General features: G+C 42.7%; 1 protein-coding gene across 1 annotated transcript; it reads right to left on the bottom strand.

Annotated features, from left to right (window-relative positions):
- Window positions 1-20,205: 20,205 nt before the first annotated feature.
- On the bottom strand, window positions 20,206-24,257 carry LOC311234692 (uncharacterized protein; the record flags this gene model as incomplete). The annotated part of the gene is made up of 8 exons (XM_084321935.1): window positions 20,206-20,689; window positions 20,865-21,085; window positions 21,596-21,744; window positions 21,872-22,043; window positions 22,173-22,421; window positions 22,588-22,768; window positions 24,062-24,138; window positions 24,239-24,257. The coding sequence occupies 7 exons, from the start codon at window positions 24,255-24,257 to the stop codon at window positions 20,907-20,909; spliced, it is 1,026 nt and encodes a 341-aa protein (XP_084178061.1). The 3' UTR covers window positions 20,206-20,689; window positions 20,865-20,906.
- Between the last annotated feature and the right edge of the window lie 250 nt (window positions 24,258-24,507).

The following is a 24,507-nucleotide window of genomic DNA, read 5'->3' as shown; positions in this document are numbered from 1 at the left end:
CATTTACAAGTCGTATTACATTTAGCAAATAAGGAAACAGATAGAGAACATTTCAAAGCACTAGAAATTGCGAATATATATATATATTTGGCTATGCAAACAAGCACTTGTTTTGAATTCTTAGTAATGTCGTTCAATCGCCACAGCAGAAATACCTGTTTCCGCCGGGATCTGCAAAGCTACACCCCTCCCCCACTGGGAACTATCGTACGCGCCTTTTGTCTACTCCAGTCAGTCAGATGGTCACGTTCACAGTCACGGTCAACAAACCCTTCTGACTCAAGGTAAGATCTCGTTTCGTTAGCACAGTATTTATATCTCAACCCATCCATTGTGCCTATAGCGTCGTGTTAACCATGCACTGTGAACGTTGTGGAACTAAATTAGCTAGCTCTTCACAGCTAGTCTGTAGCTACGTACAGGTAGTCATCAGCTAGTGGCTAGCTGGGACTCGTTACCTAGCTAGCTAGCTAGCCACCGCAAGTTGCAACTTAGCTACTCATTTCTATAATTGGTTAATCTCTAACCTTGTATAAATCATTACCGTTCAAGCATACTACCGAAAGTGACCAAGTCTATGAGTATTAGTTAGGCACTAGCTACATGCTAGCTACAACAAAGGTTCTGGCTAGTAGCTAGGCCTAGTTAGCCAGTACTAGTACTAACGTTACTGTTATTGCTAATTTTACCGTGTTTTGGGTTGTAATGATACCAGATTAACTGGAGACTATCTATAGCTGTGTAACATTATATGATTGATATCTTTATTAACCATATTTCCACATTGCTTTCTGTTTTGTTTCAGGCCAGTCTTGATGGACAGCTTTGTCACAGAAAAACTAATTGAGTGGCAATTGCCAGAGCTCACAGACAGTTTTAAATGTGAAAATTTCTACTTTATTGACCATGAAAATGTTTCCATGACCAAGCAGTATTGTTCAGTAGGGTTTCAACACACATGCATGCACACACACATTATTCTGTTCTTCATCTTGGTTCTCATCCTGTTCTTGTCCTGGTCTCTGGTCCTGCCAGCCTGGTCCTGTGTTGGAGTTTGCTGCCACTGGATGGCACTGAAATTACTGTAAAAGTCTTTCTTTATTTTCTGTCTTTGTCTTTCAGATCAAGATATTGATGAGGAGGCGTTTCAACTTTTAGATGACAAAACAATCCGGAACACCAGATATGTGCGTAACCCGTGCGTACGATCATTTCTAAGCAAAGTGTGGGACTTATCAATTTGAACGTGTGCTTGACTTTGTGCGTATATCTACGCTCAGCTCTGACCGTGTGTACCTGGCGCCCAGCGGTAGAATATGGATACTGCATACAATCGGCATATGCTTTCATCAGTTTCATGCATTAGTTTCAACGCGGAAATAAGCTTTCGTTCATTAGTTTGACTGACGTGTTCTGTATGACCCCCGTAATTCATTCACCATGAAAACATTAACACATTAACCCTTTATTCGCCAAGGACGAGTTTCCACGTCATTCTCCGCCATGCGTAATCTGCCAATGACGCCGTCTTTGAGATCAATATTTCAAAAATCTGTGATGGCAATCATATTTTACCAACGGAGTCTTGAGATCCCCTGTTGATCTCCTCTCAACTCTCCAACGGTTCAAGAGCGCCATCTGGTGGCCGATCGGCGGATCGCCCAAACAGGAAATGAGCGGCAGGAAGTGGTGCTCATCCATATTCGGTCCGGCCACTCGCTGTCGCTCGCGGGACTCGAGCTCGACACAATGGATAGCGATCCGTTGCCAATAACTCGATAAACAACATGATTTGGACGTATATACTATTATACAACCTGGAAATAAATCGAATAAATCAACATCCCATAATAGCAATCTTTTTGCTCCACGCTCATCACCCAACGCTACGAGGATACTGGGGTGAGTTTCAGCCTTTTTGTTTACCATTTTCGATACAAACTGCTATGATCAATATATCACCCATACTACATGATTCATCTAACGTCGGCCACGGACTTATAACCCCCCCCCCCCCCCCCCCCCCCCCCCCCCCTCCGGTCACCAGCAGATGATGAGGCAAGACGTTTAGGACCTTGTGCAATTGAAAGTTTTATTATGACGTCAATCGGTATCAAACTACATTTGATGATCTAATATAATGTATTTAGGGCTATAAATCACGTTCTGCAGAATGCTGCAGAAAACGATAAAAACATATTTATACTTTAGACCGTATTTTAGTATGAATATGTGAATGAAAAAGTAGAACGTTGCTACATCCTAAACGATAGATAATTGACGTTGAATGGGCCATAGAAATGTCAATTTAGCAATACAATTTAAAAAGTTATAGCCCTGCAAAGAAGGGGAACTTCTCCATAGACAAATAGAGCTGGCAAAGGACGGTATAAGGATGTACATAAGCGTGGCAGAGAAAGGGTTAACACAATGGGGACAAACAACATATATATCCGTGTTTCGATTCCACCCGTTGTGGACAGAAGCACGGATAAATCCGTGGCAAGTTGTTATTGCTTTTATTCCATTTTAATAACCTATTCAAGGTCACCGAGTGGCACTGCAGATATACCCTACTCTTTGAATTCGAGAAGGTGCAATACCGGCCAGATCCTCTTAGGGGTGCTATCGCGATAATGCAGTGTTCCCTGTGGCCGAACGGTGGACTATTTTTTTTTACTTTCAATGGAGTTTTATGTTAGCTCGATTCTGGATCTGCAGCCTGTAGCTTGGATTACGTTTTGCATCGCAGATTTCACCATGCAATAAGGGGATTTATCATCAGCCAATGGACATATCGATCTACCAGATGACGATCGATAACGGGGAAATGCTCGGGGGGATCCCACCGGACCACGGTAAGATCTTTTTCACGTAAAGTACATCCCGATCGGGCCTTGTTTTGATAGCCATCCAGGCGTTCGGCCTATGAGGCTAATGAGGCTAACGCGGTTATTGTTAATCAATCATCAGAAACGACGTCGCCCGCCCCCCCCCCCCCCCCCCTTTCATGCATACATGCGTGAGGATTGTGCCGATCATATGCAGTTTGAGTTTTAACTGGAGCGTATCTATAACCGAAATGCCATTGGATTTAACATTATTAGCTATTAGCCCATTATCTCGGCTTCCAGGAAATATACTAGACCAAATCCGGTATAATGCTTATATTCACGGCACTATAAAATGAGAACGTATTGATGAAATATTTTTTTCTTTAAGCCATTTTGAAGGGACGGTTTATGGTCTCAATTCACAATGAGAATGGACAGATAGCAATACTATAAAGTATAGATTTAGGTCTACAAACAGCCCCACGTCTGTTTACATATCCCGGTCCTCTTGAGATTAATTAGACTCATCCCAGTGGCCGCGAAAGTGTTAACTGCCACGCTGTTTGCCCCTCTCATACCACTCTCTGCCACCACTCTAAGCCTATGGAGATGTTCACCTTCGCAGGGCTATAACTTTTTAAATTGTATTGCTAAATTGACATTACTATGGCCCATTCAACATCGATTATCTATCGTTCAGGATATAGGAACATTATACTTTTTCATTCATAGATTCATATGAAAATACTGTCTAGAATATAAGTGTTTTTATCGTTTTCTGCAGTAATTCCTAGAATGTGAGTTATAGGCATAAACGCATATAGATTATCAACTGCCGTTTGTTGCCGATACACGCTATATAAAAAATTTCAACTGTACATGATCCTAAACGTTATGACATCATGCACGGATGAACGGGGGGGGGGGGGGGGTCGTTTATAATTCCGTGATCGTCAGTAAATGCTTTATGTAGTATGGGTGATATATTGATCAGAGCAGTTTGCATTAATAATAATAAACAATCACGCTGAAAGTAACTTTACTGTCCTCTTACCATTCGCCGATGAGACTGGAGGAAAAAGATCCCACTTATTTGACGGCAATCTACTAGATCCATTTCCGGTTTGTATGGCGAAATAAACGCCCAAATCATATCGATTATTGAGTTATGGCAGCAATCCATATACACGGATGTGTGTCTAGAGTCCCGCAACAATATGTGCCTGCCGGACGCATTTCCCAGATGCACGGTGATCACCAGAGATCCATTTCCGGTTGTAACTCGCCCGATCATCCACCAGGCGGCGGTGGATCAGACCAGGCTCGGTGAGGGAATTATGAATACCATGGCGAAAAAATGAAATATGATCTCAATAATGTCGTACGCCGTGGATTGGCGGAATTCGCATGACCTTGAAACACGTCGTAAGCTGTTTCCGGCGGTGGATGTGTTAAGGTTCTTTTGATTCCACTCACTGAGCTCATTCACCACCTTCTTGAGATCAGTGTACAAGTGTACAACAAATCTAAGCAAATGAATAAAGGGAAGATGATAAAACAGAAGGATTTGTAGATACAGTAATAAATGATAATCCATTTGAATTATAAATTCATATTTGACCTTGACCTTATTATGGCCAAATCAATCAAGAGGGAAAATGCCCCTCTTTCCAATGGCAGTGTTAAATCTGGATTTAGTCATTTCCTCACAGTTTTACCATAAAAGAGATATAATTAGCATTTTTCTGATAAATTCTTATTTTCTGTAAATCTTATAAAACATCGGTAAAAATGAAAATATACACTTTGACTGCTGTTTTGATAGGGTTAAAGTATTAACGCATTGGCGCCACGGGTAATAGACGGACCCACTGTACACAGCCACCTTATCATGACACGTATTCATTGTGCGTGGGGCTGTTTGTAGAGCTAAATCTATACTTTATAGTTTATAGTATTGCTATCGGTCGATTCTCATTGTCAATTGAGACCATAAACCGTCCCTTCAAAATGGCTTAAAGAAATATTTTTTTTATCAATACGTTCTCATTTTATAGCCTCGTGAATATAAGCGTTATATGCAGGGCCGCCTGGGAGAACTGCGAGGCCCTGCGCAAGATTGAAACGCGAGCCCCCCCCCCCCCCCCCCCCCCTAAAGGTAATTTTTTATTTTTATTTTTAATTTTTTTCATACAGTCAACATATTCTTAAATAATAGCGCTGCCCGAGGCTGGGCATGATACAGTCAACATATAGCGAGAGAGAGAGAGAGAGAGAGAGAGAGAGAGAGAGAGAGAGAGAGAGAGAGAGAGAGAGAGAGAGAGAGAGAGAGAGAGAGAGAGAGAGAAAGAGAGAGAGAGCGAGAGAGAGCGACCGTTCTACAGTCAATATACAGTGTTATTGCTTTGTAACACTGTACAAATTTCTCCACAACAAATTTCTTTCAGCACATCGCCTGCTCCACCAGAGGGGGAAACACGCTCGACCACTACTACACCCCGTTCAGAGCTGGCTACAAAGCTGTACTGGCTCCGCCATTAGCGGGGGCGACTAGCACGTCCGACCATGACTCCATTTACCTGATCCCTGCTTAGAGACGGAGATCACGTGATGGCATCACTTTTTTCAGATTTGCCTGGTTGAAATCGCCAGCTACGATCATGGCTGCGTCTGGATGTCTTATCTGATGAATGCTGAGATGCTCCGCCAGTTCCGCCAGAGCCCTGACGGTGTTTGCCTGGGGAGAGATGTATACTGCAGTCAAAATGATGGCCGTGAATTCTCGGGGTAGGTGGAATGGGCGGCATTGAATGGCCAGATGTTCCAAATCCGGCGAGCATGAACGGGAGAGTACCTTTACCTCCTTGGGATTAACCCAACTGTTGTTGGTCAGAAGGCATACCCCCCGCCGATGCTCTTACCGGAGGCTTCCGTGTGATCTGCTCGGAAGACGGTGAAGGAGTCCGAGGGAGAGACGCTATGGTCCTGAGTTGCTGGCTTCAGCCATGTCTCACATAACGTTACAGTCTCTGCTCTCTCGCTGGAATCGGACCCTCGCTCTCAAATCGTCCATCCTACCCTCCAACGAACGTGCATTCTCCAGAAAGATGGATGGGATTGCCGGGCGGTAAGCAGATCTTTTTAACCTCAGTCTGATTCCTCATCTCTTCCCTCTGTGCTTCTTCTTGCCGACTTCTTTGTCCTTGTCCCGCCTGATCTCCGATGGCCAATCTTGGCATAAAGTGTCTCTAAACTCCTCTTTAAGTCCAGAGTTTAGGTCAATAAGTGACTGCCGGTCGTATGACGTCCCCGCCAGTGATGTTTCCATAAAAAAAGTAGTAAAAATAAACATAATGACTAAAAGGGTGCACAATCGTTGCTGAGCGAAACCGACGGCGACTAACATGAGCCGCGCCATCTTCATCTCCATTGGCTGATGATATATTCCTTTACTGCATAGTGAATTCGGCATCGCAAAAGGTATTCCAAGCTACAGGCTACACGTATAGAATCCAGCTAACTGGAAACTCCATTGAAAGTAAAAAAAAAAAAAAAAAAAGCACCGTTCTGCCACAGGGAACACTGCATTATCGAGACAGCGCCCCTACGAGGATCTGGCCGGTAATGCACTTTTCAGAATTTCAAGAGAGGGGTAAATCTGCAGTGTCGCTCGGTGACATTGAGTAGGTTATTAAAATGGAATAAAAGCCAAAACAACCTTGCCACGGACATGTTGGCCCTTTAAGCATGGCGCCGAAACACGGACATGTCCGTGGTCAGGCGGGAATGTGTTAAGAGTTGTTTCCTATTGTTGACTGCTGTTTGAATTTGTATGTGTATATTATATGTATTTAACTTATGCAGAATAACACTCTCTGTAGGCCTACTCATGTTATTATACATCCTTTATATACTTGTGATATATTACAATTTCAAATGTTAATGCAAGTTATATAATATGCAATAATATGGATTAATCTGATCACAGGGCAGCTGGATTAACCATATCTGAACCAGCTATTTTGGACAAATGTATAATTACTTAATTAGTCAGATATTCAAACACAATTATGCAATTATTGTGAAATGATTGAAAATTATAATTATTTAATGCCTTCTGTGTTATGATTCAAGGTAGGAATGTTGAGTCCAATAGTAGAAAGGAAGAAGGAGGCGGAGATGGTGTTGCTCTTCTCAAAATATGTGTTATTTTATCAGAAACACTAGAGCAAGCATAATGTAGCCAGGCTACAACTGAGAGACAATTTAGCATAGCGAAAACCGTACACAAGACGGAGAAATAGTTTAACACAACATAATAACAAAACCCGACAGATGTCCCACTTCTGTCCGTGGCCGACTACTCGCAGTACTTCTGTTGAAGATCCGACAACAGACAGGAGAACAAAGGATTACTATAAAGGCAAAATACCCAGAAAACCACACGCAGTAATTAGTGACAACAAATCACAGGTGACAATCAATCAGAGCTAATTGCAGGGAACAGGGTGAAGTACTCCAGAATGGCAGTAGGGTTTCCACTCCTGAGAGGATAGAAACCCCAAACGTTACATTCTGTGGCATTTGTATTTCTTATTTGTTAAATATCTGTTTTATTGATTAATTATACATTTGAAAGAATGCAGGTTATAGCCAACATGCAATATATCCCATTGATTGGTACAATAGGACAGACATTTGTCATTTTATATAGCTATAACCTGCATTTCAAATATATCATTAATCAATAACAAATACCTCGATGTGCACATCGACAACAAACTGAACGGGTCAAAACATGCAGAGGCACTATACAAGAAGGGCCAGAGCCGACTCTACTTCCTCAGAAGGCTGAGATCCTTCAATGTCTGTACAAGGATGTTGAGGATGTTCTATGAGTCGGTGGTGGCGGGCGCCTTCTTGTATGCTGTGACCTGCTGGGGCAGTGGACTGAGAGCAGTGGACACAACCAGGCTGGATAAGCTGGTCAGGAAGGCCAGCAGCGTGGTTGGGGTGGAGCTGGACTCTCTAGCGAGAGTGGCGGAGAGGAGGAGCCTTGCTAAGCTCCAGGCCATCAGGGAAAACCCCACCCACCCACTATACACAGACTTGGCTGACAGGAGGAGCATGTTCAGTGCTAGGCTCACACTACCCAAATGCAGCACTGAACGGCACAGGAAGTCCTTCATTCCAACAGCCATCAGACTATACAATGCATCACTGTGCCTCACTGCATCACTGAGCACAGAGCGGCAGCTCAATAGTGGCAGGAGGCCGCGACTATTTCATTTAGTTAGATTAAATTATATTGACCAAATTGTTTACACTGCTGTGTTTTTTTTTACTACCTGTACCCCCCCCCCCTTCCCCCATGCTCAGTGTATTTTTACTGTATTTATTTCTGTATATTTTATTTCATTTTTATTCTATTTTACTCTACTCTATCCTAGGCAACTTGATTGATTTGTGTTATTATTCTAATTCGTGACCTGTCCTGTCTAAATGTTTAAATGTTGAGCGATTTGCAGTGTGAAATTTCCCACGGGATAATAAAAGTATTTCTATTCTATTCTAATAAAACAAATATTGAAATTGAACAAATAAACTATTCATCATCATCAAATACACTATGTAGCCTACTACACTAACACTGCAAATGACAGTGGATACATAAATAAGAACTAAAGCTAATCGCGTGGATATATCTATAGTGGAATAGACTGTATTCTTAAAGTCTTGTTGCACGCACACTGTATAGCCTACGTGTCTAATGAATGAACAGTAGGCTTATATTATTCTAATTACTTGTTTCATTAGGATTTAGTATATACTATATGCTCTGCCCTATACTGTACAGTAAGTACAGTACACATACTTAAGGCCGCCAGAGTCGGGCGTACCATGAGCGGACTGGTGGACTGTACTATAGGGCAGCACAGTATCTGTGATCTCCTAATAAAACAAGTTATTTGAATAATATAAGCCTACTGTGTTCATTCATTACGCACATAGACTATACAGTACTGTGCAAGTGTGTGTCTGTGTGTGCGCGCACGCTGCGGCAGGTGGCCACAAGCTGTATTTAATGATGACAATACATTAATTAATCTCATTTTGATCGGCCAGCATTTCCACACAGCTGCATCATCAGTTGCATTATAATGAGCTGGACAGGTGTGTCTAACTCTTGATGTCATTTTTGATTTTTCGCGATTTCATTTGCACACGGCACAGAGCCAGGCTTTATAAGGAGCTGCCAGAGGCGTGTCTGTATGCAAATTAACTAAACGAGAATGCGCGTTCATGTTTGTCAATGAGTGACATTCCTCATTGGCGGCATCCCATCGTTTTGATCACCTAAGACAGCTTTTCCACGCGTTCGTGAATACGGGTGTACTTGTCGGTGATTTGGTCTTAGTCGGTTCCAAGATAGTTGCCCTAATAGAAATCTTTTGACAATGTTGATGAATGAGACCCAATATGTGACTGGGCGTGGTGTTCACAGCCATGTTGGGGGATCTTCAAATTAATTTTTTAATTTTTTATATATATATATTATGAAAGTACAGATTCATACCTTCAAAATAAGCCATCACTTGAAAAATTTTTGTGGGATACTTTTCAAGCTACTTCCTATGAATCATGGTGATATCACAAAAGGCTTATATTATTCTAATTACTTGTTTCATTAGGATTTAGTATATACTATATGCTCTGCCCTATACTGTACAGTAAGTACAGTACACATACTTAAGGCCGCCAGAGTCGGGCGTACCATGAGCGGACTGGTGGACTGTACTATAGGGCAGTACAGTATCTGTGATCTCCTAATAAAACAAGTTATTTGAATAATATAAGCCTACTGCGTTCATTCATTACGCACATAGACTATACAGTACTGTGGAAGTGTGTGTGTGTGTCTGTGTGTGCGCGCACGCTGCGGCAGGTGGCCACAAGCTGTATTTAATGATGACAATACATTAATTAATCTCATTTTGATCGGCCTGCATTTCCACACAGCTGCATCATCAGTTGCATTATAATGAGCTGGACAGGTGTGTCTAACTCTTGATGTCATTTTTGACTTTTCACGATTTCATTTGCACACGGCACAGAGCCAGGCTTTATAAGGAGCTGCCAGAGGCGTGTCTGTATGCAAATGAACTAAACGAGAATGCGTGTTCATGTTTGTCAATGAGTGACATTCCTCATTGGCGGCATCCCATCGTTTTGATCACCTAAGACAGCTTTTCCACGCGTTCGTGAATACGGGTGTACTTGTCGGTGATTTGGTCTTAGTCGGTTCCAAGATGGTTGCCCTAAGAGAAATCTTTTGGCAATGTTGATGAATGAGACCCAATATGTGACTGGGCGTGGTGTTCACAGCCATGTTGGGGGATTTTCAAATACTTTTTAAATTTTTTTATATATACATATTATGAAAGTACAGATTCATACCTTCAAAATAAGCCATCACTTGAACATTTTCGTGGGATACTTTTCAAGCTACTTCCTATGAATCATGGTGATATCACAAAACGTATTCAGAGAAAAATGGCCTTCAAGAGTTTACACTTACAGTGTAAAAAAAACTACAACACTACCCAGAATTCATTGTAATCCATGGCCCCCCTCTCTCTGGGGCAATTAACACTGGCAGCATTCCAGTCTCAGGCTATTTTGTCAAGATATTGATCAAGTTTCAAGATTGTATTATCATTTAAAATAAAGTACAGAATAGAGCTGTATTAATAATAGCTCAGATTATTCATACCTGTCGCTTTGGATAATTCCGTGATACACAAGATTTATTCACATACACACCAGGCCACGTGAGCGGATCGGCGCGGCCGAGAAATCCGCTCTTCGCTCTTTAAAGCTTGGTCCGCTCCGCTAATCGATCATGTTGACCCCGCCCCCAAGTCGCTCTCCGCTCGCTCCCCGCTCACCTTGAATCGAGCCCCGCGCCAGATCGCTCGGCAGATTTTTATTTTTTTTTGGAGCATGGTGTAAATTAGCTCAAACTACAACAGTCTACACCCCCTGGGCCCCTTAACAATTGTTTGTATTGAGCCGCATTGTAATTGTACCCATTCTGCAATGTTAAATAACGTTGTTTATCCATTCACTAGCCCTATTAAGCGATGATAGGCTAGCCGAGCCACAATGCTATGGTCGCTGCCATTAACGTTAGCATGTAAGCTAACGTCAACAACAATGGCGTCGATACTTTTTCTAACAGGAGTGAGTGTGGGCGTCTCTACAGTGACAAAGCCTGAACCGGATATCACAGGTTCACCCTTCTCATTGGTTGAAAATGGCCTTCATGTTTGTACATCGCCATCTGTTGCTTTGGCATTGTACTGCATGTATATTACATCAACAGTGTTAAACCACTGTGAGCGACCTGGAGTGGATTGGAGCGGAGGAGAACTCTCGCTCCGGACGTCGCGCCGACCCATTTTAAAACCCACTCCTCGCTCACGTCAAAACCGCCCGCTCCGCGCCCCGTGCCGCTCACGCTCCGATCCGCTCACATGGCCTGATACACACCAGGGCATACAGTGAAATGCGGGTGGCCATGCCCGCTTTGATTGTGCAGTAATACTAATAAACTAATAAAATAGACATAATAAACAGGTAAAAAAAATAGGCATGATAAAATAGACATGCTAAAGTCCTGAGAGTCCTATGTACACTACTATACAATACAGTTTTTACTAGAACCACATTGTGGAGAGTTCAGTGTTCAATGTTCTGATGGCTTGGGGGAAGAAGAAGCTGAGCCGTAGTCTCTCCAGAGTGATCACTGTGGTCTTTTTTAACCGCTGCTTGATACTTTGGCTGGTGCTGGGCAAGTTATGTCTTGAGCTTCATCATCACAAAACTCTCTGATCTTGTGGAAGAGATAGTGTTGTCTTGCAGAGTCCAGTCCCGGTGGTGGCAGAACAGATCTATAGGCGTCACGGAGCAGCTGGAATCTGGTTTCCGCGCCATCAATAGACATCTTTGCCACAACCACACCAGGTTCCTTGGAATCAAAGCTGCAATAATAAAGTGAATCGTTAGTACAGGGCACATAACAATATCAATGCATTTGTATCATTTGCCAATGACATTCTTTGCACTAAAGTGTGAATAATTAATTACAGTAAATACACAACACACAGTGACCACACCCACCTAAAGTGCTGGTACTGCTTGATCTGTGGCAGTGGTTTGAAGTAAGGCCCCAGATGTTCCTGCCAGTTGTAGGACTGCACGATCACAGTGTCATCCTCCTTTCCGAATAGCTGTGGTATGTGACTCCAGCCACTGAGCTGTCCCTTACGACTGCTGCAATCTCATCAAGAGTGTTCACCTTGGTCTTTCTGAAACGCTGCTTGAGAAGCCCAAAGAAACTGTCCGGGGGAAAACTTTGTGTGGCCTGCAATCAGGGCTTGGTATGTAGTCACCTTTTGAGCATAGTCGAAACTGTAATGCATTGTCATGGGCTTGCTTGCCGGTGGCACATGACCACCCAGAGAAAGACCCTCATGGATCTCTTTGGCTTTAATCATGGCGATGTAGGCAGCCCTCTCTGAGGTTACTAGGGCTGGCCTTCAAAGCTTTTTTTGGCAATCGAAGCTTCGGGGCCGAGCTTCGATTTGAATTCGAAGCTTCGCGGGGGGGGGGGGGGGGGTTTCTTTTATCTTATGTTGTGGGACTTGTACAGCACTTTGGTAAACGTTGTTGTTTTCAAATGTGCTCTATAAATAAAGTGGATTGGATTAATTAATTAAGTAGCCCCTTCCGTGACTGTGACGCAGCCAACAAGGTTTCACTCGGCTGCCCTGCCTGGGTGCAGTGGGGCTGCTCTCACAGCCAACGACATGACATTACATAATTATGTTGCAACCTTCGTCTATCAAGCAAACAATTATATAAATATTTATATTTATATATGTATGTATATGGATGTATATGTATATGTATTTATATTTATATGTAGTTGATAGAGTATATGTTGTACCACTGTATTGCACATTGTTGCGGGCAAGACCACCCGCATTTCATTGTATACTCGTATGCCGTGACAAATAAAACTCTTGACTCTTGACTCTTGACTCTAGAGACAAAGGCAGAATTCTACTTAATTAAGCACGTTTTATTAAGACATATTTTTATATGGGTCGGGACACTTTAAAAAAGCAGCACAATGAACAAAAAATCTGTCTTAAATAACAAACGGCATTGCTTCGCTTCTTCGTCGACATGTCTGCTGCACATGTCCTTGTTGTTTTCAACACAGATAATCTCCACGTGCTTGTTGTAGAGAGGTGGAGTCGAGGCGCCGCTTACTACCGTTTCATTGGAATGGAGGCGGGAAGGCGCCGCTTACTTTCGTTTCATTGGAATGGAGGCGCAAGATTTTGGAGGCAAAAAATGTATATACAAATATTTGTTTAATTTATTTTTTTTACTTCGATTAATTTTTATGTTCGAAGCTTGTGCCATTGAACGAAGCTTCGAAGCTTCAAAGTATTTAAGACAGCCCTAGAGGTTACATGCTCAAAATGTTGCTCCTGCTGCTTCAGCTTTGCAGACTTCTCAGCCTCTGGCAGATTGGCACTTCTGTAAACCTTGGAAAGTTAAGTAAAGGATGATATTAATAATAATACACTTTATTTGTAAAGCACTTTTCATACAGAAGTTGCAGTTCAAAGTTCATAACACTGTGATGTTCACTAACCTGATAGTTGTTCTTCTGACACACCCAGCAAAGGTCTGACATCGGTTTGATTGAATGAATGAATGAATGAATGAATGAATGAATGAATGAATGAATGAATGAATGAATGAATGAATGAATGAATGAAAACTTTATTTAACAGATTGCAGAATGGGTACAATACAGTACGGCTCAATACATACAATTGTTAAGGGGATGCAGACCTGAGAAAGACGTTTGTCTTGTTTCCATCAGGGTCCCCCATTTTCAATTCATATTCAATATATCAATTCATTGCCGTGATATGACGCAGTAATTGCCTCCAGATGGACTTAAATGTGGACAGGCCCACTGCTCGCTGGCCTGAAAGATTCTTGCCTGTATTGTTGTTTGGCAACATTATCATGTGGGGTTCACTGAAATCTAAACGTTGCGTGATTTTCCGAATCCAATGACTATCTCCGCCTCCCAACGAAGCGATACGCTAATCCAGCTGCAGCTCCTGCCCCGCCATTCTCATCAGCAAACCACAGGTCGCGCTGCAGCAGCTGTCACACCCCAAATGAATTATCGCTTCACCAATAATCGTTGTATCAGAACACTACACATATCTAATGCTCACAGCAAACTGTAGTTGATCACCAGGTATGTTTTATTAACGTAGGTTGAATAATTCATATAAGAAAACGATAGGGAAATCTCTCTTACCATTCTCCACTGGTTAAAAATGCCGGGAACTGGTGAAACTTGCTGTGCGCATGAACATATCCCTTGAAAATTAACTGACAGTACTTTTTTATTGATATATCATTGGGATCCCCCTCCGAAATTGGTTAACACGTCACCACGCATTTTGGCCGTAGCTTAAAAAAAATTTGTTGATAGAATTGGACGTTCTGAGCGGTGGACACCTTACATCTGTGTTTATAATGAATGAATGGTAAAACGGATTATTGAAACATAGTGCGAGTACTCACAGCAACTATTCACACAATTTAAAACAACCCATATTTATTTTGTCATACACAATCTATTGGTTTATCTAATGAAGACCGTTGGTGTAATAGTAGGCTAGGATAGAATTCTCATCCAGCGGACAGCTTGTAGAGCGTTGCCTAACTCCCTATGCCGCGCATACAAAGCCACTTATTCTGAGATGCTAATTCATGTATCAATTCATTCATCTGGATAACCAATGCACGGATTTTGTCGAGGCAGGTAGCGTTATTTCGGGAGAATTTATATCTATAGTCTGGTATATTTTTCGTCCACGAAAAATGGAGGCTGTAATAATTATTATTGCTCGAGAGTCTCTATGAATAATAATAATTAGAGCCTCCATTTTTCGTGGACGAAAAATATACCAGACTATAGATATAAATGTCCCCGAAATAACGCTACCTGCCTCGATAAAACCTGTTCATTGGTTATCCAGATACAGATGAATTAGCATCTTAGAATAACAAATAACACATAAAAGACAAACGCAACATCTTTTCTTTTCTCCAGCGCGACCAGCACGTCTTTCGTTGGATTGGCATGTCTAATAATGCTGTTATTAGAAAATGTGCGTGCATGCATTTTTTCGTTCTCTCTGCAATGATGAAAGCAGAGCAGTGTGTGTTTCAACACCTCTCAAAGTACCTGTAATGAATGAATGCCAAGGCAGACCACACCCCAAGCATTATGAGCAGCTACCCACATAGCCCAGCGCTGTAGTCTTTTTGGCGAGCATTGGGACACATACTATCGGACAAATAACAATAATTAACTCATTTACAAGTTGTATTAAGTTTAGCAAATAAAGGAACATAGAAAGAATATTTCAAAGCAGTAAAAAAAAGCTATATTTCGATTTTTACCTATTTCTGAAATGCGAGACATTTCCGCGATTTCTGAGCAATGTTATCTGCCGTCACAAGTCGGGTTTGACCACGCCGAGTCACATATAGTCTGAACTAGTTAACGATAGGTTATGACTATAACCAAGTTCTGTTAATAGTGGTGACGTTCGGCGTCACTCATGCACTGTCCTCGCACACGTGCACGCGCACTGAATAAAGACCACAATGTACCTTTATATCCCAATATTTGTCTGACCACACCCCTATCAGCTTACCTACATAAGCAGGGATGGGGCCACATACACGCCTTCTTCCCAAGCTTTCACCACAAGGTGAGATCAAGGGCTGCAGCGGCGTCGGACGCCAAGTGTCACCACTATTAACAGAACTTGGTTATAGTCATAAGCTATCGTTCTGTATTCATAGTGGCTCCGCTCGGCGTCACTCATGCACAAGGGAGGCCGAGCGGGAGCCACCGGCCGACAAATACACCCCGCTGAAGGCCCCCCACAACCATCAGAACAGGGAGGACCGAGCCCCCCCGACCCCCCCTAATGGAGGGCACCCCCCCTATTGGAGGTTTCCCGGGAGGGCGACGGACCCGACCATGCGAAGAGGCACTCAAGCAACTCAACGCACAGGGTGAGCAGGCCGTGGCCTGACCCCACGACTACACACACGCACAACCCGCATGCCACCCGGGAACGAACGGAGGGAACAACCTCGTTACTGCCCCCAGAATCACGGGGTCAAGGGCGAACCCAACCCCGTGGCAAGGCCGTAGCAGCGTAGCGCGAAGGAAGGCCCAGACCCACCAAAGGGACTGGACCCCCTGGAACAAGGGCCCGGAGAAGTCCATGATGCCAGCATCAAGACCCCACCATGTGGGCACTTAGTGACCCTGCCCCCCACATCGCCAGCGTATTCGGACAAAGGCCCCTCAGCCGAGCGGGCCCTGTCCCCCCAATAGCACACCGCCTGGCACACTGACCCTGCAGAACAGGCAGTCAGCATGGCCGTAAGCACACAAAAAGGTTAACCAACGGAAGCAGGCAGCGCACCGGGGAATACCAGGCAACAGGCTGTAACCTGAGCCTGGAGCACTGCGGACGAGACAGGCGCCAAAGGAGTCAGCTGAAAACAGCCGCCCCGGCGGAATGGGGCATATGCTGGCGTTGTTGCATGACCAAGCCTCCATTAAAAAAAACCCACCCAGAGGGGTTGAGGCAGAGAAGGCTGACACGATTGACAGACGTCATGAACGTGCAGGGGCACCCTCAACCGGGTAAGCCGGGAGTTGACACTGCTCCAACACACCAGGGAATCAACCACCTTGGTGTTACCCAATGCGGTGGTTGTTCCTATAACCCCTCAAGAAAAAACTCCAAAACACACCTGCGGGTATACACCGGCTATACCGCAGTACAAGTGTTTGAGTTTTCAAAAAATGGTTAACCCAGGACTACGGGTCGACGAAACATTACTTCGGACCGGGCCCGGCGATACGGGAAGCACAGGGTCACCAGAGGAGGTCAAAGACCACCCCAACAGGCCCCTCTTCGCCATGCGTGAGAGAGGAGAGAAAAGAATGGAGAACCAGCCCCAAGCACACCGTACTTGGTATTCCCAGGCGGTCTCCCAACCAAGTACTAAACAGGACCAACCTGCGTAGCGGCCGAAATCTGCCGAGATCGAGCGTCTACAGGTTGGCATGGCCGTAAGCCATTACGACAGTGCAGAGTACAAAATGTACCCAACCAGGGTCTCCATAGCGCTTAACCCTGTGACACCCGGACCGACCTGGCATTTTCCCCCTGAAAAAGCCCAAGTCCCTCAGGGTACCAGAACAGCAGATCTGCATCCCCGGCGGACAACGGGTTTAACTGATCCGGACCAGCGTGACCAGAACCAGTCCCGTGCCCTAACCACGCCGACATGCCTACTCCAGGAGAAGGGGCAGATATGCGTGTTGATCTTAAACATGAAAAGAAGGCGCCACCCAGACGTTCGGTGCGAACCGCGCCCGGTGGCCCACCCCCAGGGCGTGAGATCCCTCTACATATGTTCAGATCCATTCCGTCATCATCCCCCAGATATGAACGAGAATCCGTCGACAACCAAAACAGGTCGTCGGAAGAGGAAAAACCTCCATCCCAGTTGCTTTATAAAAACGCCGTTTTAACCTCAAGCAACCAAGGCGTGCCAGTCATTCGCCTGATTACAGAACACCCCGAGCTAGCACTATACGTGCGTCGGGACACAACTACATCAATGAACAGGCTATTTAGACCTGTCATTGAATCCCCAAGGCACCCAGGGGAACGACAAGAGGGGTGTGATGCTTCCTAACTCCAACTCTTCTTAAAGGGGAACTATTTTACTATTTCTTTCACTATTTGGGCACTTTTACACAATTCCTGTGAGTTTATGGAACACATGTGTAAGGTTTATTTAAAAAAAATATATTTTTTTTCCTTTCTAATCGAGTACTCAAAAGCAGCATTTGTCTACCTCAAAATGTTAAGCCGTTTTGAGGCTTGGCCACGCCCATACTCTGAATGCGATTTGAGTGACAGGGAGAGAGAGAGAGAGACCCCCACCTGTAGCTCCGCCCATACGCGTGCAAAAGTGAACTCGTAAACAAACATGGCGCACGCATATATTTTTGATCCGGAGAGTGACCCCGACTGCGACTCCGAGGAGGAGGAGGACGAGATTGAACGACGAGGGCTTCAAGTTGTTTCTGAGTGGTGGGTAATGTATACTGTCTAACAACAGTCAGTAACAGTAACGTTAGTTAGTAGTTATTTATGACGTTATAGCGAGGTATAACGTTAGTTTTCTTTGGGTAAATTAGGTAGCATGCCCAACGAAAAGAGAAGCATAATGTTATATATTGCATCCACGTCTTACAAGTACAGTAGGAATTGTGTTGAATCTGTTCACTTTACAGTATATGCACTTTCGTTTATGCACTGCAGGTGTGTCTGTGGCAACTGTGCTCGAATGCCTACCGCGGTGGAGAATCTTTGTTGCCTGGAAATACCTCAGGTATTGATTGATTGAAAACTTTAGATTGCAGAATGGGTACAGTACAGCTCAATTACATAAGGGGATGCAGACCAGAGAAAGACTTTCGTCTTGTTTACATCAGGGTCCCCCATTTTCAATTCATCATAACATAAATGACATACAGGTAGACAGTACTGTTGCATCTAGACATTCATGACATACCTACAAAATATACAGTACTGTTTATGAGTAACATAAACTGGCTAACAGTTACAGAAAACATGCATCTGGCTAATGTCACATTCTTTAGATTGACCTTGAAGGATGAGGACAGGGTTTAGGGTGAATAAATGGACTAACTGTGTTGTTTTATATAGGTCAGGAGAAGATGTGACCAAGCACCGGAACCCCCGTTGTGCATGGTAGACCACCCAGGTTTGGAACCGGTCTGCCTAAACCGATATTCGCTGCAAATGGCAAACAACATTTACAGGGCAGATTATGGGTGTCTGCCAATCCGGGGCGTAAACAAGTATGTATAATGTAATAACAGTACAGCTGTATAATGTATTTGAATACTGTGTTGTGCATGAAGGAATGTCACTGTGTTGTACAGCACAAAACACAATTTATTTTACATTATAATACCAGCGAATATTACTTGTACATCATACAATTGTGTAATTGTAAATGAACAAAGGCAGTTGTGCAAATAGTGACAATTCAAGTATATACGTTGGCTTCCATAAACACATACTAATACTGGGAGGAATAAATCCACTACTATAAGAGGAGTAAATAGCACTGACTTGCCAAACACTTTTAATTATTAAATGGGGTAGTGTTTACAGTGTTCACGAGAATAGTCCACATGAAGGACCCAGTGTTGTGGCTTCAAGACGCATTGCCCAGTTGCCTCTGAACTCTGAGACAAGCTCACAAATTCCAACAGCATCTTCCATACACCACTAGCTTAGCTATATACATTACTCTACATGCTAATGTTACAACAAGTAAAAATATCTAGTTAGCAAAATATTTACCACAAAATAGTACAAATGCTATTTACTAAGGTTAGGTCATTGAAAATCAGCCTATGACTATTTAGAAAGCTTTACATCGGTTAACTGAGAGCTTATGATAAGGTGATGGAGGTAGCCGTTGTGTAATGCACATAGGATGTACAGTTTACAGGACAGGGTGAATTGAAGTCCACATCATTTGCTCGTATAACAAAATGCAGTTGTTTCAATGTAGGGAGTAAATGAGCCGGGGCTTTCCCTAAACAATGATGTGGGGTGCAGAGCGCCACCATGTGTTTATATACACACACAGCTCAACAAATTAGAACAGTGTAAAAGTCTATATATTTTGCAGTAATTTGTGCAAAAGGAGCCCCACCCAAGTACTGAGTGAACATACTTTTCAGAAGGCCGACATTTCTATATTACATTTCTCTTCAAACTCTCAAGATATTGAATTTTGGGCTTTAAGCCATAATCATCCAAATTAAAACAAATAAAGGCTTGAAATATTTCACTTTGTATGTAATGAATCTATAACCGAGTTTTGCTCGAATTATTGAAATAAAATAACTTTTCCACGATATTCAAATTTATTGAATATATACCGTATATATAAAAATCTTGGGGTTAGACAGACACATCATTGGGCAATAGTGATTGGAGCCCAAAGCATGCGTCTCAATTTCTTTTATAGACTTAGCTGGCACGGCCGGGTATCACCGGCCACTGGGAATTCAAACAGACCTATATCAGTGGAATGCAAAATATCCCAACGCTGATAATAATAATAATAATAATAATACACTTTAGTTGTATAGCACCTTTCATACAAGGATTTGGACATTTACGGTGGCCAGTTTAGAATTGCAGCCTCCCGTAGGTGCTCTTTGAGAGCGGTTTTGAAGGTGGGTAGGGATTCACATTTTTTGTAATCTAGTGAAAGATTAAATCTCTATTCATTATGTACACGGACAGCTGCAGATCGCTTGATGACCAAAGGCATCTGGTTAAGTTTTCAGATGACACTGTCCTTGTATCCCTACTGCAGCGCTCCTTTTCATGGACCTTTTCATAAATAAAATACTTCTTTTTCTTCTTTAGTCGTTTCAGATATGTAGCTTATCGAAGCTTTGTCAGCTGGTGCTGGGGTTTTCTGGGCCGCCACGTGAGGGTCGTCATTCCCTCTTGTGTGGTCCTTCGCATCCATGCAGAATACCCAGACGAGGAGGGGGTATACACTGGCTTCAGACCGCCGCCCCTTGACTAAAGAAAATAAAAACATTAAAAAAAACTCTAAAACCTTTGTGTTACTACTGTATAATGAGTCTTGGTTGGTATGAGTGTGTATAATGAATATAAGTATGGGTTGGTAATAGTGTATACAGTACTCATTGTTTTATGGTTGAAATGTTCGAGATAAATAAAGAACATTACTGACTATGAGGGAGCAGGTTCATTGGACCAGTAGCCTGGTCTGGCTTCAGACCGCCCCTTCATTAAAGCGTGACTCATATCCCGCAATGGCATCCTCCATCGAAGGCCTGTCAAAATGCGCAGACAGATGTTCAGGGATGGGAATCTCAAGCACCTGCTCCATGTAACGCTCCGGTTCAAGGATGACGCTGTCAAACAAGAACTCCATGAGCTCGTTCACATAGTCTGTAAATAAAAAATGCCATGTCATGTTATAAATGTTATTTAAATGTATTTGTATTCTTATAACTTTATTGTTATCGTTGCTGTTTTAGTCTTTCAATAATATAGTTTATGCAGAAAATGACAATCAAATGGGAAATAAGATAAACTAATAAGATGAAAATAAATATGCAGTGCCTTTATAACCCTATACGCTCTATACAAGCCCACTTTATCATATATAAATATCATATTGATAAGCCTTGTGTACTTGGCTTTATACAATTAGTCAAATGTGTATAAATACCAGTACATGGCCATTTAAAAGGGAAGAGGGATATGGCCTGTTGAGAAATGTTACCCCCAATAGCCAGTGCCTCTGTTTTGTCTGTTAATTTTATATCCAGAGTAATAACCAAATGTTTTAATTTTACTCATACGGCATGGAATCGACCTCAAAATAGAAATGGAACAATCTAAACCCAAGTGCCCAAGAATAAGTTAACATTCCAAGAAATTGCATGTTTTACTCACTGAATGTTGCCGCAGCCCTTATGGGTTTCAGAGTGTAGCCCCCCTTCTTTGCCTTGGGAAAATTTAACTTGAAGGCAGGCTCTCCGGTGGAACTTGTAGCTTGTGGGCGTTTGGCATTTTCATTGAAATGCATTGCAGATAGGTAGAGTCTGAAAGAACAAAAATATATATAAGCAATATATTTTTAATAGATCTAGTAGGTAATCTATTTTCTACATAATGAGTGATTACACATCAGGTGTTCATAATTAGTCATCTGTACACAATCTAAATTACCTGCAAAGCATTCCTAGAAATGGAAACACAACGTTCTTTGGTGCGAACCGTAAGATGACACTGTGATAAGACTCCAATGGAGACGTTTGGTGGTGTGGACTGAGTTTAGCGACATCCTTCAGGATTCTCTTGTTTAGAAGCACTTTTTCAAGTCTGAAGGCAGCCTTTGATTCTAAAGGTAAAAAGAAATTGCATTCAGAAAAAAATATGTTAAATATATACTCATCATGAAAGATGGACAGACATACATAGGTCTTTTGACAATATCAACTTCTGACACATAACCATAGTGTGTACATACGAGGCTTCAACCACTTGCTCTTATCTCTTGAGAGATGGTCCGCATGAAGACACTTTTTAAACAGTGGGTCTTTATGTGTATGGACATCATGCATGTGGTTGAACAGTGACGTCCACTTTGCCACTTTCTCAGGGCCTGTCTGCGATGAAGATGCAGTCCAGTAGAGGTGGTTTGTTATGGCTTGCCTCCACTTCTTCACCACCAGACAGTCCTTGTCCTTGGCCACTTGGTCCACCTTCTTAGACAACCCTTGTAATAGGATTTTGCAGAACATAAGTCATCATCCAGTCTATTACATAATTGATTTACTTACCAAGCTATACATTGTTTACACAGCTTAATTTTAGACCTTTGATATCATGCATATTTAAACAGAACAGGATAACAACAGCATAAGAGATTGAATGTGTCATACCCTTTGCTAGATGCCAGACATCATAGAAGTGATTGATGCCCTGATCTCTCAGGAACTTCTGAATCTGGGGGTGACGGTCTGTGACAATGCAATCCAATGTCACACCACTGTCCTTCAGAAGAGCTAGGCTTCGCTGCAATCCTTCTTTTTCCATGTGGTAACTGCCACCAACCTCATTGCTCTGTTGAACAGAACAGAGGCAGAACAGTATTTTTTTTTTTTCTAGATTTTTTTTTGTATTTTTTTTTTTTTATTATTTTTTTAAACAGACATATAAACAAACATGACAACACACGATAAGATATACAAGCATTAAGGCGGCTAGGTGGTGTAGTGGGCAAGGCACTCGCCACCAGTGTGGAGACGCTAGGATTCGCGTGTTCGAATCCAGCTCTCCACATTGTTTTCAGTTTAGCTGGTCGTCCGCAGTAATACACATTGGCCGTATTACGGGGAGGGAAAACTGAAGGGTGGGGATCGAACGTTGTGGACAGCGACTCCTACAAGTCGGTTGGTGCGCCTGCGCAGTAGAATCAGGAAGTGTCGGGGGCAGCGTGAGCCTCCCACGCGTTACTCCGCGCCACTGAGAGATCGAGCTGCGCAGGTGAAAAGATGCGACTGCTGTTACCTCAAGTACCGGAGGGGACTTGTGCTATGTATGACTTAGTCCACATTGCAGCCGGCTTGTGGGAGGCAAGAAACAGCGTTCGTGACAGGGGAGGGTTGAATTGGATGATACGAAATTGGGATGGGAGAAAATATAGAAAAATGGGAGAAAAAGTGGATAAAAAAAAAAAAAGATATACAAGCATTAATTCACAGTGCATATCCAATGAAATTACCATTTAGTCATGTCTTATACAGGATATACCCCTAATACCCGTTATGTGATTATGCCATTTATATAATAATAATAATAATAATTTAGGATCGCATTGCTTAATTGGTAATTTGGTGTATACTATGCCCTTCAGCCTATGTGGAGCTACTATATTTTCTTCTAAATTTCTCCTTGGATACTAATGCTTGGGGATCAAACCATGTTGTTAGTGGTCGCCTTAAAGTAGTGGTAGAAATCTGGAAATGCCATACCTCCGTCTGCTTTGTTTCTCTGTGCGGTGGATCTTTTTATACGTGGTGGTTTGTTATTCCAAATAAATGTGTATGTGGAGGAGTGTAATTCTTTCCAGTAACCGTTTGGAGGGGGTAACGGTAGAACAGTATTTATGTTTGGACACTAGGGGGCACACCAGCTCTATTATAAGAGGCTCTGTATTCAGAGCTAGTACATGCACCTCTCAAACCTGGAACTGCTTATCTGCAACAAACAATTGACAACTGCTCTGTTCAACTTCATCATCATTCATCTTTTCCTTTGGACAATAAAACCCTGCAAACTACATCGGCTGCATCTTGGACATTCAAGTCATTCAATGAGACAAGCGGCCACTACAAGTAGTATACCGGTATTCACCTGCACTAGCTGGATGTCTATGACAGTGTTGGAGTCTAGTTCCATGACGGAGTAGCTGCCGTACTTTGCGCAGTGGCCTGTGGACATACAGGAGTAGAATAACAATTTCATCAATGTAGTGCAATACTCTGAATTAAATCATAAAGTAGAAATCTGACATTGGGAAATGCTTCTAACCTGGGGAGTCTGCACGCATGTCGCCGCCAACGATGACCTTATTCTTCTGGCTCAAAGTTGCAAGAGTCACCTGAATGAATGAATGAAAACTTTATTAACAGATTGCAGAATGGGTACAATACAGTACGGCTCAATACACACAATATCGCCATACTACTACTGTTACAAAGGGTCAGATTAAACCGAATATATATATTTATTGCTTGAGATCCCTTGTATAATATTTGTATATCGTTTGATATCCCTTGTATATTCTTTATATACACGGA

This window comes from Notolepis coatsorum (genome assembly GCF_963971535.1).
Source record: "Notolepis coatsorum genome assembly, chromosome: 9".
Taxonomy (NCBI): Eukaryota; Metazoa; Chordata; class Actinopteri; order Aulopiformes; family Paralepididae; genus Notolepis; species Notolepis coatsorum.
This window is presented reverse-complemented; position numbering and strand designations above follow the sequence as displayed.